Consider the following 19,757-nt stretch of genomic DNA (forward strand, 5'->3'; position numbering starts at 1 on the left):
TGCAACAAGAAGCCCCTAAAGCTGAAAGTACAAGTGAAGAAGCTGGAAGACATTTCTTTCAAAATGATAATGTGGAAAGTAGTGTTTTCCAAGACTACATCTCATGGAGGAAGTACAGGCCGTAGGATTTAAGGTTTCAGAGGATTGACTATTTAGGCTAGGTGCAAATACTAGAATACATTTAACTATACTGGTGTTTTTATTAGGAATTGTACTGTTTCTGTTTTATCTTTAGTCATCTTGGTTTTGAGTGGTCTGTCACCTAATCCTGTTTGTTGCATAGCATACCGTATTTTTTAATGTCTTGCAGAATGTGAGGTGTTTTTTATTTTTCTTCCTGGAAAGCATGGTTGGATAATTATGAAGGAAACCTTATATAATGCAGCCTTTCAAGACTATTTCAGTAATTTAGGGAACTTTTCACTTCTTGTTCTTGGCCTAGCCAAACATTTTTACCTCTCTTTTCTTATGATATTCACTATCCTAAAAATTGGAGAAAAAATTTAAATAAAAGCTTGTCTTTACTTTGAAGGTACTTACAGTCTACTTGGAGAGGCAGACCCATAAATAACTATGATATACAATAAAAGTGATTTAAAACAAAGCAAAATAAATATGTTCAGGTACTCTGAGATCTCAGGGGAGGAGCATTTCTGACTAGAGAATTAGTAAAAGTTTATGAGAGGAGTTAAGTTTTGAGCCAAACTCTATTGGATAAAGGAATGAGAATTTATCTGATAAAGATATATATATATGTATATGTATATGTATATGTATATGTATATATATATACTAAACTGATCTTCTGTATATAAAGAGAATTGAAAATGAATCTTGATATGAATGGAAGGGGAGAGGGAGCAGGAAAGGGGAGGGTTGCAGGTGGGAGGGAAGTTATGGGGGGGAAGCCATTGTAATCCATAAGCTGTACTTTGGAAATTTATATTCATTAAATAAAAGTTAAAAAAAAAGAAATAAAGATATGTAGGGAGAAACAGCCAAAATTATGTATTTCCTGTCAAGGTCCCAGATATGTAGAGTTCAGTTAAATATTTGAAAGACAGAGAAATAGAAATCTCCCATCCCCTGGTTCATTCCCCAAGTGACCACAACAGGTGGGGCTGGGCCAGGCAGAGAACTCAGTGCAGTTCTCCCATATGGGTGCCCAGAACCCAACTACTTGAGCCTTCATCTGCTGTCTCTCAGGATGTGCATTATCAGAAAACTAGAATCAGAAGCAAAGCCAGAACTCAAATTCAGGCACTCTGATATGGACTGTGGGTGTCCCAAGTAGCGTCTTAAGTGCTCTGCCTAACACCTGTCCTTGATTTTCATTTTATATGTAGTATTAGTTTCTTTTCTAAGTTAATAAAATTGGGGCCTTTCTGGGTTTAAATTTCATTTGCTTTTCTCTGTCTACTCTTAGATCAGTTCTCAAAGAGCAAATCAAAGATGGGCCTTCCATGGGAGAGAAAGGAAAGAATGGATTGTCCCCTTGTTTAAGAATTTTCTTTCTAGGCTGGTGCCGTGGCTCAACAGGCTAATCCTCCGCCTAGCGGCGCGGGCACACCGGATTCTAGTCCCGGTCGGGGCGCCAGATTCTGTCCCGGTTGCCGCTCTTCCAGGCCAGCTCTCTGCTATGGCCCGGGAGTGCAGTGGAGGATGGCCCAAGTGTTTGGGCCCTGCACCCCATGGGAGACCAGGAAAAGCACCTGGCTCCTGCCTTTGGATCAGCACGGTGCGCCGGCTGCAGCACGGCGGCCATTGGAGGGTGAACCAACGGCAAAGGAAGACCTTTCGTTCTGTCTGTCTCTCTCTCTCACTGTCCACTCTGCCTGTCAAAAATTAAAAAAAAAAAATTTTTTTTTCTTTCTGAGCTGGGCAGTTGGTACAGTGGTAAAGACACCACTTGGGCTTGAGTTTTGGGCTCCTCGCTTTAGTCTTAGTTGTTGCAGGTGTTTGGAGAGTGAACCAGCAGATGGGAGATCTCTGTCTCTTTCAAATAAATAAACATTTTTTTATGTAAAAGAGATTTCTTTCTAGAATTCAGAGAAAAGTGATAGGATTACTTATGACATGAAAGAAATATTTCCTTCATCCCCTTTAAAAAATCATGTATACATAAAGTACTTGGTCAATCAGATTTCTCTGCTTTTCAGCTACTTTGACCTTAGCTTTTTTCTTTCTTTTTTTATAGGGTTGCTTTGTGTTTAAGCCAAACTTAAAGAAGAGAAAGATTTCTGTGCCAATAGGTAAGTGTTTTAATAACAAACTGGTTGGGTTTTTATCTCCCATGTCTCCTTCAAAAGCTGGAAAGTTCATATCCTAAATATATGTCACTATTCAGAGATTGCCTTTTTGCCTGTTTAAGTCATTTGCCCAATTTTTTTTTAAAGATTTATTTATTTATTTGGAAGGCAGAGTTACAGAGAGGCAAAGAGAGAGAGAGAGAGGTCTTCCATCCACTGGTTCACTTCCAAGAAGGCCATAACAGCTGGAGTTGCAGCAGTCCGAAACCAGGAGCCAGGAACTTCTTCTGGGTCTCCCGTGCAGGTGCAGGGAGCAATCTTTTGCTGCTTTCTCAGGCCATAGCAGAGAGCTGGGTCAGAAGTGGAGTACCTGGGACATGAACTGGTACCTATATGGGATGTGACACTGCATTTCCCCATTTCTTAACTAGATTGTTTTGTTGTTGTAGAGTTTTTTGATGTCTTTATATATTCTGGTTATTAATCTTTTATCAGTTGTAAAGTTTGCAAATAATTTCTCCCATTCTGTCGGTTGCCTCTTCACTTTCCTCTTCACTTTTCCAATACAGAAGCTTCTCAATTTGATGTAATCCAATTTGTGAGTTTTGGCTTTAATTGCTTGTGCCTCTAGGGTCTTTTCCAAGAACTCTGCCTGTCAAGGTCTTGTAGGGTTTCTCCAATGTTCTCTAATAATTTGATGGTGTCAGTTCATAGATTTAGGTCTTTAATCCATTTTGAGTGAATTTTTGTGTAAGGTGTAAGGTAGGGGTCCTGCTTCATACTTCTGCATGTGTAGATCCAGTTTTACCAGCACCATTTATTGAAGAGATTACCCTTGCTCCAGGGATTGATTTTAGCTACCTTATCAAAGATAAGTTGGTTGTAGATGCATGGATTGATTTCTGGCATTTCAATTCTGTTCGATTGGTCTATCCATCTGTTTTTGTACCAATACCAGGCTGTTTTGATGATAACTGCCCTGTAGTATATCTTGAAATCTGGTATTGTGATGCCTCTAGCTTTGTTTCTGTTGTGTAAGACTGCTTTAGCAGGCCGGCGCCGTGGCTTAACAGGCTAATCCTCCGCATTGCGGCGCAGGCACACCAGGTTCTAGTCCCGGTTGGGGCGCCGGATTCTATCCCGGTTGCCCCTCTTCCAGGCCAGCTCTCTGCTATGGCCCGGGAAGGCAATGGAGGATGGCCCAAGTCCTTGGGCCCTGCACCCGCATGGGAGACCAGGAGAAGCACCTGGCTCCTGGCTTCGGATCAGCATGGTGCGCCGGCCGCAGTGGCCATTGGAGGGTGAACCAACAGCAAAAAGGAAGACCTTTCTCTCTGTCTCTCTCTCACTATCCACTCTGCCTGTCCCAAAAAAAAAAAAAAAAAGACTGCTTTAGCTATTAAGGGTCTCCTGTGTCTTCATATGAATTTCAGCATTATTTTTTTCTATATCTGAGAGGGATGTCCTTTGTATTTTGATTGGTATTGCATTGAATCTGTAAATTGCTTTTGGAAGTATGGACATTTTGATGATATTGATTCTTCCGATCCATGAACATGGCAGATTTTTTGCATTTTTTTTTTTTTTTGGTATCTTCTTTTTCTTTCTTTAATGTTTTGTAATTCTCTTCATAGAGATCTTTGACATCTTGGTTAAATTTATTCCAAGGTATTTAGTTTTTTTTGTAGCTGTTGTGAATTGAATTGATCTTAGAAGTTCTTTCTCAGCTGTGGCATTGTCTGTGTATACAAAGGTTATTGATTTTTGTGTATTGATTGTATATCCTGCTACTTTACTTTAGTGGAGTCTGTTGGATCCCCTATATAAAGAATCATGTCATTTGCAAATAGGGATAGTTTTGACTTCCTCCTTCCCAATTTGTATCCCTTTGATTTATTTTTCCTGTCTAATGGCTCTGGCTAAAACTTTCAGGACTATATTGAATAGCAGTGATGAGAGTAGGCATCCTATCTGGTTCCAGATCCCAGTGGGAATGCTTCCAACTTTTCCCCATTCAATAGGACACTGGCTGTGGGTTTGTCATAGGTTGCTTGATTGTGGTGAGGAATGTTCCTTCTATACCCAATTTGCTTAGAGTTTTCATCATGAAAGGGTGCTGTATTTTATCAAATGCTTTTTTGCATCTATTGAGATAATCACATGGTTTTTTGTTCTTCAGTTTGTTAATGTGATGTAGCACATTGATTGATTTCAAATTTGGACCATCCCTACATACCAGGGATAAATCCCATTTGATCCATGAGAATGACCTCTCTGAATTGTTGTTGGATTCTACTGGCTAGAATTGTTGAGGATTTTTGCATCTGTGTTCATCAGGAACTTAGATAGAACTATATGCAGTATCACAACCAAGACACTATCATTGATACAATTTACTAATCTTACTCAGATTTCAACTTACGGAACTTTTGGGTCCCAGATCCCATTCCACTTAAATTATTTTTATGTGATTGATTTATGAACAAGTTTCTTTAGCATTGAAGATTGCTAAAACTTATTGGGAAATACTTCAGAGAACAATTAAGACATGTTCCCCTGTTATCCATGAGGGAGACATAGCATGCAAGATATATCATTAGCAATGCAATTATAACTAATAAAAATGCCAACTTTTTTGCATATTTACTACGTGTAAGACTGTTGTAAGCATTAATTTGTTAATTTGTTTGATCCCTACAAACTATGAGGCATGGATTATTATCTCCATATAAATGTATGGGAAAGAACAGAAAGAACTTTCTCAGTGTTATAATGTTGATGAATGATAGAGCCAGGATTTGATTTGTCTGATTCCAGAGCCCACAGTCTAGCCAACCTTTTGTTAATACTGCCTTTCTTAATAGGAGGCAGATTTTTGCTGAGAATATTGTTTACAATTTATTTATTTGAAAGATAAAGTTGCAGAGAGAGAAGGAGAGACAGAGACATCTTTTATCTGCTGGTTCACTACCCAAGTGACCAGAATGGCTGGATCAGGCCAAAACCAGGAGCCAGGAACTCCAGCCAGGTTTCCCACATGGATAACAGATAATTGGAAGTAGAGCAGCCAAGACTTGAGCTAGGGCTCATATGGGATGCCAGCACTGCAGGTGGTAGCTTAATCTGCTGTGTCAGGTCACCAGCCCCACTGAGAACTTTTTGTATTGATTTTCAGCTATAATTTATTGATTTGTTTATACGTTTTAGTATTAGTACACCTAATGTGTATAATTTGAGTTTTAGAGGCTCATTAAATTTTGTTTTTCATTTTGCTGATCTAAGGCCAGTAGATATTGTCCTAATTAATGAAAATATTAGCAGAATTGACCCTGATTACAACTCAGCTGGAATAGGAATGAATAAAACATACCCACATTTTAGCACTTATCTTCCTGGCATCAATTCTTCAAACAGATTGCCTGAAGAAGTAGGAAGAGGCTCTGCATTTTGCCCACCATCTGTTTCATCACTGAAAGACACTTAGGGCATATGACTAAGATAGGACTGGTAACTCTTCCTTTCCTTGGTGTTCTGTGATGACTGCTCACCAAAAAAAAGTGACTGAGCAGGAACGGGGTAGAGAGACTCCGAAGCACCAGCACTGTGCAGGCGACCACACTGATTAAAGCACTGTGATGGGAGCCAAGGCAGGTGAAGCCTGACAGTAGTGAGGGCTCGCATTGCTCAGCTCCTCTCAGTGGTGATTTAGTTTTACCTGCTTCCTCTGTAAAGCAGAGAGGTCATGGGAAGGAGATTAAGCGGTCCTGCTGCTGCTGTTTGCCAATTTCTATATGGATTTTGCGTGATGTATTTTGATGCAGCATTGCCCAAACATAACAAATTTATATCCTTCCCTGCCACTTCAGTATTTTACCAATTTTCAGTATAAAATGACTTTTTTGTTTGCTTTTAAGCTAATTATTCTCTTTCGTCTCTTAGTAATACAATATCTCCTTGCTTTTTTGTGTCCATTATAACAGTATAACTTGTCTTACCATGTGATGACTTCAGTATAATCTAAAAAAAATTTTTTTTTAAGATTTATTTTATTTTATTTGAAAAGCCAGGAGCCAGAAGCTTTGTCTGGGTCTCCCACGTGGGTGCACTGGCCCAAGGACTTGGGCTATCTTCTGCTGCTTTTCCCAGGCTATAACAGAGCTGGATGGGAAGTGGAACAGCCAGGACACAAACCAGTGCCCTTATGGGATGCTGACACTGCAGGTGGTGTTTTTACACACTACACCACAGCGCTGGCCCCCTAAAAATTTTTCTAAAGCTAAAAATCAATGATTGTTAAACCCTTGTAGTCAACCATGATTAAAAGCAATGTTCCTTAACATAAGAGAAAATTTCTGTTCCAAACCATCAGTTAATATTAAACCTTGGTGGTAGAATACTCGGAACTGAAATGTAGTACTGTGAAAGCTCTAGCTGTTATGATAAAATATCTGGCACTTAAAAAAAGACTATAGGAGCTGGCATTGTGATGCAGAAGGTTCAGCCACTGCTTCCTGTGATGTCAGTATTCCCTATCTGAGTGCCAGTTTGAGTCCTTGCTGCTCTGCTTGTGATCCATCTCCTGGCTAATGGACCTGGGAAGAGACAGAAGACTGCCCAAGTGCTTGGGTCTTCTTCCACCCCTGTGGGAGGCCCAGATGGACTTCCAGGCTCCTGGTTTCAGAGTGGTCCTGGCTGTTGAGGCTAGTTGAGGAGAGTACCAGTGGATGGAAGTTCTGTCTCTCTCCTCTTAATCATTAAAAAATATTTTATCTCTTCAACTCAATCTACAAATTTGATTTTACCTCATCAAAATATCAGTGTAATTATTTTTGAAAAAGTGACAGAATTGATATAAAATTAATTTGAAAAAATTAATTTGAAAGAGTGGCCTTAATTTTTTTTTCACAAGAGTATCAAAGTTTGGTGACAGTAGGAAGAAGAACTGGGTATATTTGATATTAAAATGTATCATATACCAAGTTACAATAGTTAAAACAGTTCAGAAGTGATATGGGAATAGAGTTGGGTTCCGTACAAGAAAATAGGAAGTTCAAAAATAATTCAAAGTATATATAAGTATTTAGATTAAAGCACATCTCTAACCAATGGGAGAAAAGATAGTTATTCAATAAATAGGTGTTTTTCAAACTGAAAGTTGTGACCCATGTGTGAGTTCTGAAATCACGTTAGTGTACCATGATAAAAGTAAAAATAAAAACACTTGCAATTATATGATAAGGGTAAATATTATTTTGTGGGAATTTTGTTTTTGTTTCTGTTATGTGTATATATGGTAGATTATGATGTAGGATGTATTCCTCTATATAGATCATGGTTTAAAAAGCTTGAAAGTCACTGCATTAGTGGTGGATGGCCCAAGTGCTTGGGCCCTGCACCTGCATGGGAGACCAGGAGGAAGCACTTGGCTCCTGGCTTCGGATCGGCACAGTGTGCCCACTGCAGCAGCCATTTGGGGGGTGAACCAACAGAAGGAAGACCTTTCTCTCTGTCTCTCTCTCTCTCACTGTCTAACTCTGCCTTTCAAAAAAAAAAAAAGAAAAGAAAATCACTGCATTAATTTGTATTTTGATAAATGGCTAGCATTTGGTGAACACATTCAAATAGGATATCAAATAATACAAACTTGGACTAAGCTATGTCACTGGAACAAAAAAATAAGAATATTAATAGTATGAATCATTAACACAGGAGAGGTCAGAAGATGTAGAAAGCAAAGTATGTAAGGTTTTAGAATAGGAGCAAATAATGAAAACACATTAATATTAAATGTATAGATCTCAAGCCAAAAACTATTAAACTGTTATAAAGTCAAAAGTAATTGACAGAAATGCAGTCTTAAAAATTAAAGGAATTTTGGGGGCTGCCGCCACCATCCCATATAGGCTCCGGTTCTAGTCCCAGCTGCCCCTCCTCCAATCCACCTCTCTTTTGTGGCCTGGAAAAGCAGCAGAAGATGGCCCAAGTCCTTGGGCCCCTGCACCCTTGTGGGAGACCAGGAAAAAGCTCCTTGCTCCTGGCTTCGGATCAGCACAGCTCTGGCCGTTGTGGCCATTGGCAGAGTGAACCAACGAACGAAGGACCTTTCTGTCTCTCCCTCTCACTGTCTGTAACTCTGCCTCTGAAATAAATAAATAAAATCTTTTAAAAAAAGCATTTTAATTGTAAAGATACAATTAATATGGTAAAATATATGATACTTAAAATTAAATACAAAAATATTGAATATTATTCTCAGATAAACAAATTATATGTGTATGTTTGGTCCATATAAAAAATTCAACTCCTATCACTTTGTGACTTTGCACATGGTTTCTAAGTTTAACTATATGAAAAAACTAACTTCTTTTTGTGTTTTAGAGGACTATTTTAGTGCAAGGAACAATGAGTCTGAGGACAGTAAGCTTCGATTTGAAACTTACCAACTGATGTGGCAACAGATGAAGTCTGAGACTGAGGTGAATTTTTTTTGTTAACATTTCTCTAATACTGTAAATCTCATATTTGTTGCTTCCCATCTTTCCACCAGTTTGTGAGAACATTGTTGAAATATAGGAAATTTGACCAAGTATAGTCTGTCTATTCTAAAAACCCTTTTATTCTAAAGGTTAAGAATAGCATCAGATACTGGAACATATGTTTAAGATAGCTGCTGGGGTCAGTGCTGTGGTGCAGTGGGTTAAGGCCCCAGCCTGCAGTCCCGGCATTCCATAGGGGTGCTGGTTCGTGTCTTGTCTGCACCACTTCCGATCCATCTCTGTTATGGCCTGGGAAAGCAGTAGGAGATGGCTCAACTCCTTGCGCCCTTGTACCGTGTGGGAGACCCAGAAGAAGCCCCTGGCTGCTTTCATTGGATCAGCTCAGCTCTGGTCACTGTGATCATTTGGGGAATGAACAAGTGGAATGGAAGACATCTTTCTCTCTCTGGCTCTACCTCTCTCTCTAACTCTGCCTTTCAAATAAATAAAATAAGTCTTAAAAAAAAAAAAAGATAGCTGCTAAGGCAAGGAACTTCAAATACTGCATTTTTAAATTATCCATTCAGTTTATAAGTTTAAATCAAGCCCTTATGGCACCAATGACCCAAATCCTATACTCCTTCCTTATAACCAGTTACCATGTTCTTTATATTCCAGCTCTGAACAGTTTCTCCAGTACAGCAAAATGGTACCTCTGGTGCCAGCATCTTGAACATATGACTTGTTTTGTTGGACCAATGCTGTGTCATAGATTTTGGTTTTGAAGCTTTAGGGAGACAATGCGACCTCCAGTATATTTCTACTTCCTTCAATCTTTATCACTTTATACCTAGTGGCTTTGTTCTGTTGCCAGAAATAAATAGCCTCTATGAAAAGGATAAAAAAAGTTTATTCAGGGCAGAATATGAGTGACATAGGCCCCAGAAACACAAGTCCAGTGATTTCTAATGAGTTTTGGGAAGTGGTCAGATTCTAGTCAATTTATTTATTACATGATAGTAATTTTTCATGTATCATTACACAATGAAAATACATTGGTCTGGCCTATAAAAATGTGAATTTCTGACAGGTTGGAGTTTACTGTCTTTAGGATAGGTTTGGTTAAAAACATTTTCAGAGGCAGAGTATGCTGAAAAGAAGACTACTGATTACTTTTAAGAAGGACATTCCTGGGAATAGATAAAGGAAAATATGGATAAAGAACAAAGGGTTGCACAAGGTTCCTCCAGATGGCTAAGGCAAAACTTATACTATATGCACGTCACCTAAGTCAGATTGACCTGGTGGATGAGGTAAATAGCTTTATGCAAACACTTCTTAGACAGTTCTCAGTAGATCTTTCTCTTGAATGCTTTGCAGACTTGTTAAGGGCATTTTGTTCTCAGCTCAGTCATGTGTTCCATGTGATGGTGGTTTCCAGTTTAAGCCCTCTTCGATTCCTAACCTGGGTTGTCATATATCCCCCAGCTGGTGTCCCTGATGCCAAATCCTTCAGATCTGCCATTAGCCCTTAAGGTACCATTACCCAAATTAGAAAAGTCCTCCTTTGGGCAAATGCAGCCCTGTGCCAGGTTCCAGGGGTTTTCCATTCAGCTCCTTTGCCTGGACAGCCTCCCTTACTATCTCTGATCTGGCTTTCTTTTCTTTCTCTTTTTCTTTTTTTTTTCTTTCTTCTTCTTTTTTTTTTTTTAAGATTTATTTATTTATTTATTTGAAAGGCACAGTTACAGTGAGAGGAGTCTTCTCTCTGCTGGTTCAGTCCGCAGGTGGCTGCAACAGCCAGGGCTAGCTCAGGCTGAAGCAGGAGCCAAAGAGCTTCATCCAGGTCTCCCACATTAGTGACAGGGATCCAAGCACTTGGGCCACCCTCCATTGTTTTTCCCAAGTCATTAGCGGGGAGCTGGATTGGAAGTAGAGCAGCCAGGACATGAAATGGCACCCTTGTAGGATGCTGGCATTATAGACAGGTCTTTACCCATAATGTCAAAGCGCTGGCCCCTCTGATCCTGTTTTCATAGAGCTACCAGATTAACCCTTCTTAACCTTGATTTGACCATGTCTCTCCTTCACATCCCTTCAGTAGCTCTCATTATAGCGTAAAATCCAATCTTTTAACTCTTAGTTTAGTCATTTGCTTATTTGTCCAGCCTTATTTACTACCACTTCTTACGTTTTTTTATGCTTAGCTGTATGTGTGGTTCACCAGATATTTGATGCTTTCTCCCTGTCTTGCCTTCCTTACTCATTCCTTCTAATTTCCCTTACCTCATGTCACCTCCTCCATCACCTACAAGTTAGGTGGTCCTACTCTTGGCTTCTGTATTATCAGCTATATTAATTATCGATTCGTACCTAATTTCTTCCCTTTGAGGAGTAGAAACTGTCATTCATAAGTGGCTAGTAAATGTTAAATGAATAAATGAGAGGGATTTTAAAATGGAGAATCTGAAGCACTAATTACTGAGGTGTAAGGAAAAGTCTTTTATTTCATCTAGTTTTTAATTATTTAATGTGTAATCTTTGGAATTGGATCCATGACACTTTTCTTTCCAAAACTAGTGAGAGAGATCAAAATAGGCAGCCTGAAAATATAGTCCTTTAGCATATTTCCAGATGGCTCTTCAGAGGGACTGCAGACACAATAGTGACTCTGAAAAGCTGTGCTCTTGTAAAAAGTCATTTGCATATATCCACATGAGTTAACTGTGGATACCAGCAGAGACTTTTCTATCTGATATCTCCTGGTGCCTAGCACAAATCATTCACAGAAAGAAGGCACTGGGGGTCATACTCTAGTTGAGACAGAAATTATTATAGTTGGTAGACTTCTGATAACCAGGACACTATCTGCATAATAAGACAACCTGTATGTTTGGTGCGTTTTTCTCCCCTTACCCTTCATAATTTGCCTGGCTACTCCCTCCCCTGCCCCTCAGCCTCAAGTCCCTATTTCTTTCTGTAGCTCAAAATGCTCTTTAAAATTAGATTGTCTAGCTCTTTTTCATACTTTGTATATGGCTCACATGTTTCTGTATTTAAAAATATTAATAATGCTTTTTTCCACCTGTTCAGATGTATGTGTGTGTGTGTATATATGTATATGTATATGTGTGTATATATGTTGCTAGTTTATTTCATAGACTAAAATTACTGAACAACAGAGAAAAAGAGTTTTAAAACTTTCCTATTATAGGAAAGATATGTCAGCTTACTACTACTACTAATTTTAATTCCTAAAGTTTTGTGTTTTCTTTGTAGCGGCTACAAGAGGAATTAAATAAAAACCTGTTTGACAATCTAATTGAATTTCTGCAAAAATCTCATTCTGGATTCCAAAAGAATTCAAGGGACTGGGGCTTTCAGATAAAACTCAGAGAAATTCCAACTGCTGCTCTTGTGCTTGGTATGTGTGTATATGTGTTTATTCACGGGTAAATATGTCTATATACTTTACTTTAAAAAAAAAGATTTATTTATTTATTGACTTTAAAGGCAGAGTTACAGAGAGGCAGAGATAGAGAGAGAGAGGTCTTTCATCTGCTGGTTCACTCCCTAGATTGCTGCAATGGCCGGAGCTGGGCCACTCCGAAGCCAGGAGCCAGGAGCTTCTTCCAGGTTTCCCATGTGAGTGCAGTGACCCAAGGACCTGGGCCATCTTCCACTGCTTTCCCAGGCCATCACAGAGAGTGGGATGGGAAGTGGAGCCAGTGGGACTTGAACCAGCGCCCATATGGGATGCCGGCACTACAGGTGGTGGCTTTACTTGTACCACAACGCCAGCCTGTGCTTTACTTTTTTAATTGGTTATTGTATTGTTGAGAATAGTGGGAAATAATTTGTCTTGATTGACTTGTTTTGTCTCTTATTTCCAGAATTAAATGAACTATAATTTGCTTTGCATACATTCAAAACCAATAACATTCTTTATATTGATCATATTATATGTGAATTAAGAAAAATTGATCCAGCTAGTGGATCAGACAGGAAGCTGTTTACTCTTTCTTTCTTAGATATAGTTGAAAATATATTCATTTGGTAAAAAAGAAACCACTGATATGTTGGTAGATTTGATTTTTATACTTCCTTTTTTTTTAGAAGATTTATTTTATTGAGGCTGGCATTGTGGCATAGCCAGTAAAGCCGTTGCCTGCAGTTTGGATGTTTGGAACTCAAATAAATTAAACTTTGTTTCTAAAATCCAATGACAGGGGTCAACGCTGTGGCATAGTGGGTAAAGCCGCTGCAGGCCTGCAGTTCCGGCAACCCATATGGGTGCAGGTTCAAGACCTGGCTGCTTCACTTCCGATCCAGCTCTCTGCTATGGCCTGGGAAAGTAGTGGAGGATGGCCCAATTCTCTCTCTCTCTCTCTGCCTCTCCTTCTCTCTCTGTGTAACTCTGACTTTCAAATAAATAAACAAATCTTTTAAAAGGCAGAATTAGAGAGAGAGGGAGAAATAGAGAAAGATCTTGGATCCAGTGGTTCACTCCCCACATGGCCACCGTGGCCATCCAGGAGCTTTATCCAGGTCTCTCACATGGATGTAGGGCCCAAGGACTTGAACCATCCTCTGCTACTTTCCCAGGCACCTTAGCAGGATTAGAAGTGGAGCAGCTGGGACTCGAACTGGCACCCATATGGGATGCTGGCGTTGGAGGTAGCGTCTTAACGTGATAAGCCACAACGCCATCCCCTGATTTTTATACTTCTTAAAAATAATATCTCCTGGCCGGCGCCATGGCTTAACAGGCTAATCCTCTGCCTTGCGGCGCCTGCACACCGGGTTCTAAGCCCGGTTGGGGCGCCGGATTCTATCCCGGTTGCCCCTCTTCCAGGCCAGCTCTCTGCTATGGCCCGGGAAGGCAGTGGAGGATGGCCCAAATCCTTGGGCCCTGCACCCCATGGGAGACCAGGAGAAGCACCTGGCTCCTGGCTTCGGATCAGTGAGATGCGCTGGCCGCGGCGGCCATTGGAGGGTGAACCAACGGCAAAAAGGAAGACCTTTCTTTCTGTCTCTCTCACTATCCACTCTGCCTATCAAAAAAATAATAATAATAATAATATCTCCTGCCAGCGCCACAGCTCACTAGGCTAATCCTCCACCTGCAGCACCAGCACTCCGGGTTCTAGTCCCAGTTGGGGCGCTGATTCTGTCCCAGTTGCTCCTCTTCCAATCTAGCTCTCTGCTCTGGCCCAGGAGTGCAGTGGAGGATGGCCCAAGCACCCTCATGGGAGACCAGGAGGAAGCACCTGGCTCCTGGCTTCGGATCGGTGCAGCACGCCGGCCATAGTGGCCATTTGGGGGGTGAACCAACGGAAGGAAGACCTTTCTCTCTGTCTCTCTCTCTCTCACTGTCTAACTCTGCTTGTCAAAAAACTAAATAAATTTTAAAAAATCATATCTCGTGGGTCCAGCTCTGTGGCATAGCAGGTAAAGCCACTGCATGCAGTGCCAGAATCCTATGGGCCGTTGGTTCGAGTCCCAGCTGCTGCGCTTCCAATCTAGCTCTCTGATGTGGCCTGGAAAGCAGAAGATGGCCCAAGTCCTTGGGCCCCTGTACCTGTGTGGGAGACTCAGAAGAAGCTCCTGGCTTCTGATCAGTGCAGCTCTCGCCATTGCGGCAATTTGGCGAGTGAACCTCCCCAAATTGGAGGACCTCTCTCTCTGCCTCTGCCTCTCTGTAACTCTCTGCCTTTCAAATAAATCAATCAATCTTTAAAAAAAATAATATCTCCAATAGAATTACTCTACAGCATTAATTTTATTTCCCTGTGTTTTTAATTATAGATCATTTCTTTAATACCAATTGCCTATAAGAGGGATTGGATGAATCGTACATAAGTTGCTTTTTGATTGCAGGTTATGAATTTCTTGGATACTAATATCCATCATTGATAGTCCATCTTTAGCAAACATTTGGATTCTAGGATGATGTAAAAAATTATTGGAAATATTAGGAAAATTCCATCTTTTTTTAAGATTTATTTATTTATTTGAAAGTCAGAGTATACAGAGAGAGAAGAGGCAGAGAGAGAGAGAGAGAGAGAGAGGGAGGCCTTCCATTCTCTTGTTCACTCCCCAATTGGCTGCAATGGCCAGAGATATGACCATCCGAAGCCAGGAGCTTCTTCTGGGTCTTCAGAGGCCCAAGGACTTAGGCCATCCTCTTCTGCTTTCCCAGGCCATAGCAGAGAGCTGGATCGGAAGTGGATCAGCTGGGACTTGAACCAGCACCCATATGGGATGCCAGCACTGCAGGCCTGCAGCAGCTTTACCCACTATACCACAGCATTTCCCGTCATTAGTTTTTAGAAATAAAGTTTAATTTATTTGAGTTCCAAACATGCTTTTTTTTTTTTTTTTTTTTTTTTTTTTAAGATTGATTTATTTATATGAGAGGTAGAGTTATAGATAGAGAAGGAGAAAGACAGAAAGGTCTTCCATCCTCTGGTTTGTTCCCCAAATGGCCTAGTGGCCAGGGTTGGGCCAGGCTAAGGACAGGAACCAGGAGCTTCATCTGGGTCTCTCATGTTGGTGCAGGGGCTAAAACACTTGGCCCATCCTCCACTGCTTTCCCAGTCATGTTAGCAAGAAACTGGATTGTAAATGGAGCAGACGCTACTTGAACTGACGCCCATATGGGATGCTGGCACTGCAGACAGTGGCTTAACCCACTGTGCCACAGTGCCAGCCCCCAATAGATATCTCTTTATGCAGTGTTTTCTGTTACTCATCATATTTTAAAGTATTTTTACTTGGTAGTTTTTTTTTATATTAAGTACCTTTTGTTAAATTATTACTAAAATTATGATTAATAAAAATGTTGCTAATTAATTTTTGTCCCATAGGTGTGAATGTCACAGATCATGAATTAATATTCAGAAGTCTAACAGAAGCCCTTCAGAATAATGTCACACCATATGTAGTCTCATTGCAAGCTAAAGATTGTCCAGGTAAAATATGAATGCCACAGTTACCTCAAAGAAAGTTAACAAATCTCCATTTCTTTCTCCCTTCTTTTTTCATCCCTTCTTATGTGGAGGAAGAGAGCAGCCTACATTGTTGGCAGGGGTGAGCTCTACTGGCTCCCAAAGTAATCTCTACTGTCACTGTACTCTAGCACCTTTTACATCCTTTTTTGTGGCCCTGTTCCTGCCATATCAGCTTCATAGCCATAGTTGTCCAGTCATTTTTCAAGATTATTTCTTAACCCACTGAATAACTAGAAAGGTTTAGAACAGAAAGCTGAGGATAGGGGAAATTGGAACTCTTTTTTTTTTTTTTTAGCCCAACAGAGAGTAGACTATATAGATTCATATTTATAGTCATAAATCATTATATTGTTCCAGTATGAAAGGCCACCATGGTAAAAATAATCCAGTGGCAAACTAATCTTGGATATCTGAAACCATCATTTCATAAAGGGTATGTGATACAATAAAATTTATTTGAATTTGCATTGATAAGATGAATTTTATATACTTAGATTTCATATTCTTACTATTTGTAATTAAGTAAAAGTCCTAAGGACATCTTTAAAAATTACTATAAAAGATGATTTATAATTAGTAAATTAACTCATGTAAATAGTACTTTTGTTCTTTTAGGGATCTTGAAAGCCTTTTGTTGTCTAGTGTAATTTGAATACTTACTAGTCCTAATATAATATATAGTTTTCCTGTTTATACATGTGCTCCACTTTTGTTATAGATATACATAAAAACTTTAGTTTTAGTCTTAATTATGAAATTTAGGGTACTAATGAGCATTAATACTTAATATATTAAATGTTATGTTAGTTACATTGATGGTAAATATAGGAAAACACATTCAGGCAAGCACTGCGGCTCAATAGGCTAATCCTCCACCTAGCAGCGCTGGCACACCGGGTTCTAATCCCGGTCAGGGCGCCGGATTCTGTCCTGGTTGCCCCTCTTCCACGCCAGCTCTCTGCTATGGACTGAGAGTGCAGTGGAGGATGGCCCAGGTGCGTGGGCCCTGCACCCCATGGGAAACCAGGAAAAGCACCTGGCTCCTGCCTTCAGATCAGCATGATGCGCCAGCCGTGGTGGCCATTGGAGGATGAACCAACGGCAAAGGAAGACCTTTCTCTCTGTCTCTCTCTCTCACTGTCTGCTCTGCCTGTTAAAAAAAAAAAAAAAGAAAAAAGAAAACACATTCTACTCAAATAGTTTCATTTGCCAAAGTTTCATGGGCTTCAATTTTTTTTTCAAAGATTTTTATTTATTTATTTGAGAGGCAGAGTTACAGGCAGTGAGAGGGAGAGACAGAGAGAAAGGTCTTCCTTCCGTTGGTTCACTCCCCAGATGGCCGTAATGGCTGGAGCTGCGCCAATCCGAAGCCAGGAATCAGGTGCTTCTTCCCGGTCTCCCATGCTTCTTCCCATGTCTTCCACTGGCCACTGCTTTCCCAGGCCATAGCAGAGAGCTGGATTGGAAGAGGGGCAGCTGGGACTAGAACAGGTGCCCATATGGGATGCTGGCACCGCAGGCGGAGGATTAACCTGTGCCGTGGCGCCGGCCCCAGTGGGCTTCAATTTTAAGAGGAAATAAATTTTCTTACTTTTTATATTCTGCAGATATAAAACATTTTTTGCAAAAGTTGGTCTCACAACTGATGAATTGCTCTGTGGATGTAGAATCCAAAGAGGAAGAAAGTGTTCAGGTCACCCAGAAAAAGACACATTGTTCGATGGATTTGCTTTCAAACTGGTATAAGATTGTCACACAGGTAAATATAAACTGATGATTTTCTCCCAGATATTGGATGTGACTGGGACTTAGAATGATATTAGATATAGTACTGTGTTTTTTTAAAGAATATATTTACATAGCATTAAGTGTTAATTTAATAGTGGCTGTTTGTTTTCTTAAAGTGACAAGAATTTCAGATTGTTCTTTTTATTACTGTGTAGCCTAGTTTTCAGTAAGTGCTTAGGTTCTTACAAGAACATTTTATTTGTGGAAAAATGTCATCCCATGAGAATAACAGAGCATTAGGAATTGGTCTACCACAAATTCTGCCTCTGGGGCAGTGGCTATAACTTTAATGTATTATCTCTTTGGTTCTTCAATATTTGCTTTTGTGTAGTAGAACCATCTTGCTAGTACGTACTGCTAATTTAGTCCTATGAAGAATAATCATGTATTTTTTAAAAGAAAATCTGAGTTGTTCCATGTTTAGAGTTCTTGGGGAATTGGTACTCTGTAAGTATATTTAACAAACAGACAAATAAAAAGAAGTTCCATTCTGCCATTATGGCCTCTGGGAAAATGAATAACCTAGGTGATTCAAGATAACTGCAATGTAAAGCTTCAGCTTTAGTTCATGATGCTGTGTAACCAGACAAGTTAGGGAAAAAATGAGGTGGTGACATTTTCCAATTAACGTTTTTGCTACAGTCATCATGAGAGAAGTTTCATTTTGCTTCATATAGGGACTAAATGGAGTCTGATGCTTATTAATTCAGTCTACAATTTTAAATTTTCTGGGAATCAAACACTACTTACAGTTGATATCAGGAATCTTTAGAAGATTGTATTTGGGCCAGGTGATACTTAAGGCTCATTGTTGTTGTTTATTTTGTGGGAGACACACAGAGAGAAAGACACAAGCAGAGCTTCCAACCACTGATTTACTTCACAAATGTGCGCAATGGCTGGGGCCAAAACCAAGACCTGGGGAACTCAGTCCAGGTCTCCCAATTACTTGAGCCATCACCATTGCCCCAAGGGTCTGCATTGCCAGAACACTGGAGTCAGGAGCCAGAGCTGTATATTGAACCCAGGTATTCCTCCAGTGTGGAATGTGTATGCTAAACCAATGTCTTAACTAGGCTAAATGCCCACCCCTTAAGGTCCTTTTTAAGCCTGAAATTTCATAATAGCAGAGCAGCAGGTAGTGCTATTTTTATGCTTTCTAATTAAGAATACTAGGACTTCTTACGCAAAACAAAATATAACTTTCTACTGGTAGAAAAATCAATTTTGAAAATTTTCTTCCCATTTTTCTTGTCATTCTTCCCAGCAAAAAATATAAAGATTTTATATACACTGTAAATTTTACTGCACCTTTTTCTTCTTGTTTATTATTCCCATGTTAGAATGATTCTGCTAGTAATTGTTGAAAGGAGTTTCTATTATATAGAAGAAATAAAAGAAACAATGTTACTGTGAAGTGTGAAGGGCAATATGTCAACATGTGGCACTGTAGCTTTGTTTGGGTGATAAAGCTTACTTTTTAACTCCTTTCCATAATGGCTTAAAAAGAAGACAGAACCAAAAATTCCAAGCAAAAAGAGGACTACTTCTAGCCAATGGCATTCTCCTCCTGTTGTGCTTATCTTAAAGGATATGGAAAGCTTCACCACAAAAGTACTACAAGACTTCATACTAATGAGCAGGTATTTGGTTTGTCACCTGGGTTTTGTGCAAAATTCTTTTTATTAAGAAAAAGTATTCCTTTTACCTTAAAAAGCATAATCTTTGTTTTGAGTCCAACTGGACAAAGCTCAAAATGATACCAAGTTTTTTTTCATTAAATGTTCAAATACATTTCAGATTTTTCATTTGCTTCTTGACTCAAGAACTCACAAACTTAGCCCATTTTTAATGAATATGGTAAGGCAGTATAAAGTATAGTTTATTTCACCGAAGTCTGCTGTGCATTAAATGGGATAAACTACTCCAGATGGAGATAATTTATTAGATCATTTTTTAAAAATTTATTTATTTATTTGAAAGAGTTACACAGAGAGAGTAGGGGAGGCAGAGAGAGAGAGAGAGAGAGAGAGAGAGAGAGAGGTCTTCTATCTGCTGGTTCACTCCCCAATTGGCTGTAACGGCCAGAGCTGAGCTGATCTGAAGCCAGGAGCCAGGAGCTTCTTCTGGGTCTCCCCTGCGGGTGCAGGGCCCCAAGAGCTTGGGCCATCCCACTGCTTTCCCAGGTCACAGCAGAGAGCTGGATTGCAAGTGAAGCAGCCAGGACTCGA

General features: G+C 39.8%; 1 protein-coding gene across 11 annotated transcripts in view; it reads left to right on the forward strand.

Moving 5' to 3' along the window:
• Positions 1-19,757, forward strand: part of ORC3 (origin recognition complex subunit 3) — an 87,624-nt gene that overhangs the window by 724 nt on the left and 67,143 nt on the right. For 10 of the 11 annotated variants that reach the window (XM_062186483.1, XM_062186490.1, XM_062186484.1 and 7 more), the window contains exons 2-7: positions 2,198-2,252; positions 8,628-8,725; positions 12,005-12,149; positions 15,595-15,699; positions 17,346-17,497; positions 19,036-19,169. In XM_062186483.1, the coding sequence (XP_062042467.1) occupies positions 2,198-2,252; positions 8,628-8,725; positions 12,005-12,149; positions 15,595-15,699; positions 17,346-17,497; positions 19,036-19,169 (689 nt within the window). Of the gene's footprint in view, positions 1-2,197; positions 2,253-8,627; positions 8,726-12,004; positions 12,150-15,594; positions 15,700-17,345; positions 17,498-19,035; positions 19,170-19,757 lie in introns of those variants that run through there. The other variant, XM_062186491.1, reaches the window with a different exon arrangement.

The sequence above is a fragment of the Lepus europaeus genome, chromosome 3, assembly GCF_033115175.1.
Source record: "Lepus europaeus isolate LE1 chromosome 3, mLepTim1.pri, whole genome shotgun sequence".
Lineage (NCBI taxonomy): Eukaryota > Metazoa > Chordata > Mammalia > Lagomorpha > Leporidae > Lepus > Lepus europaeus.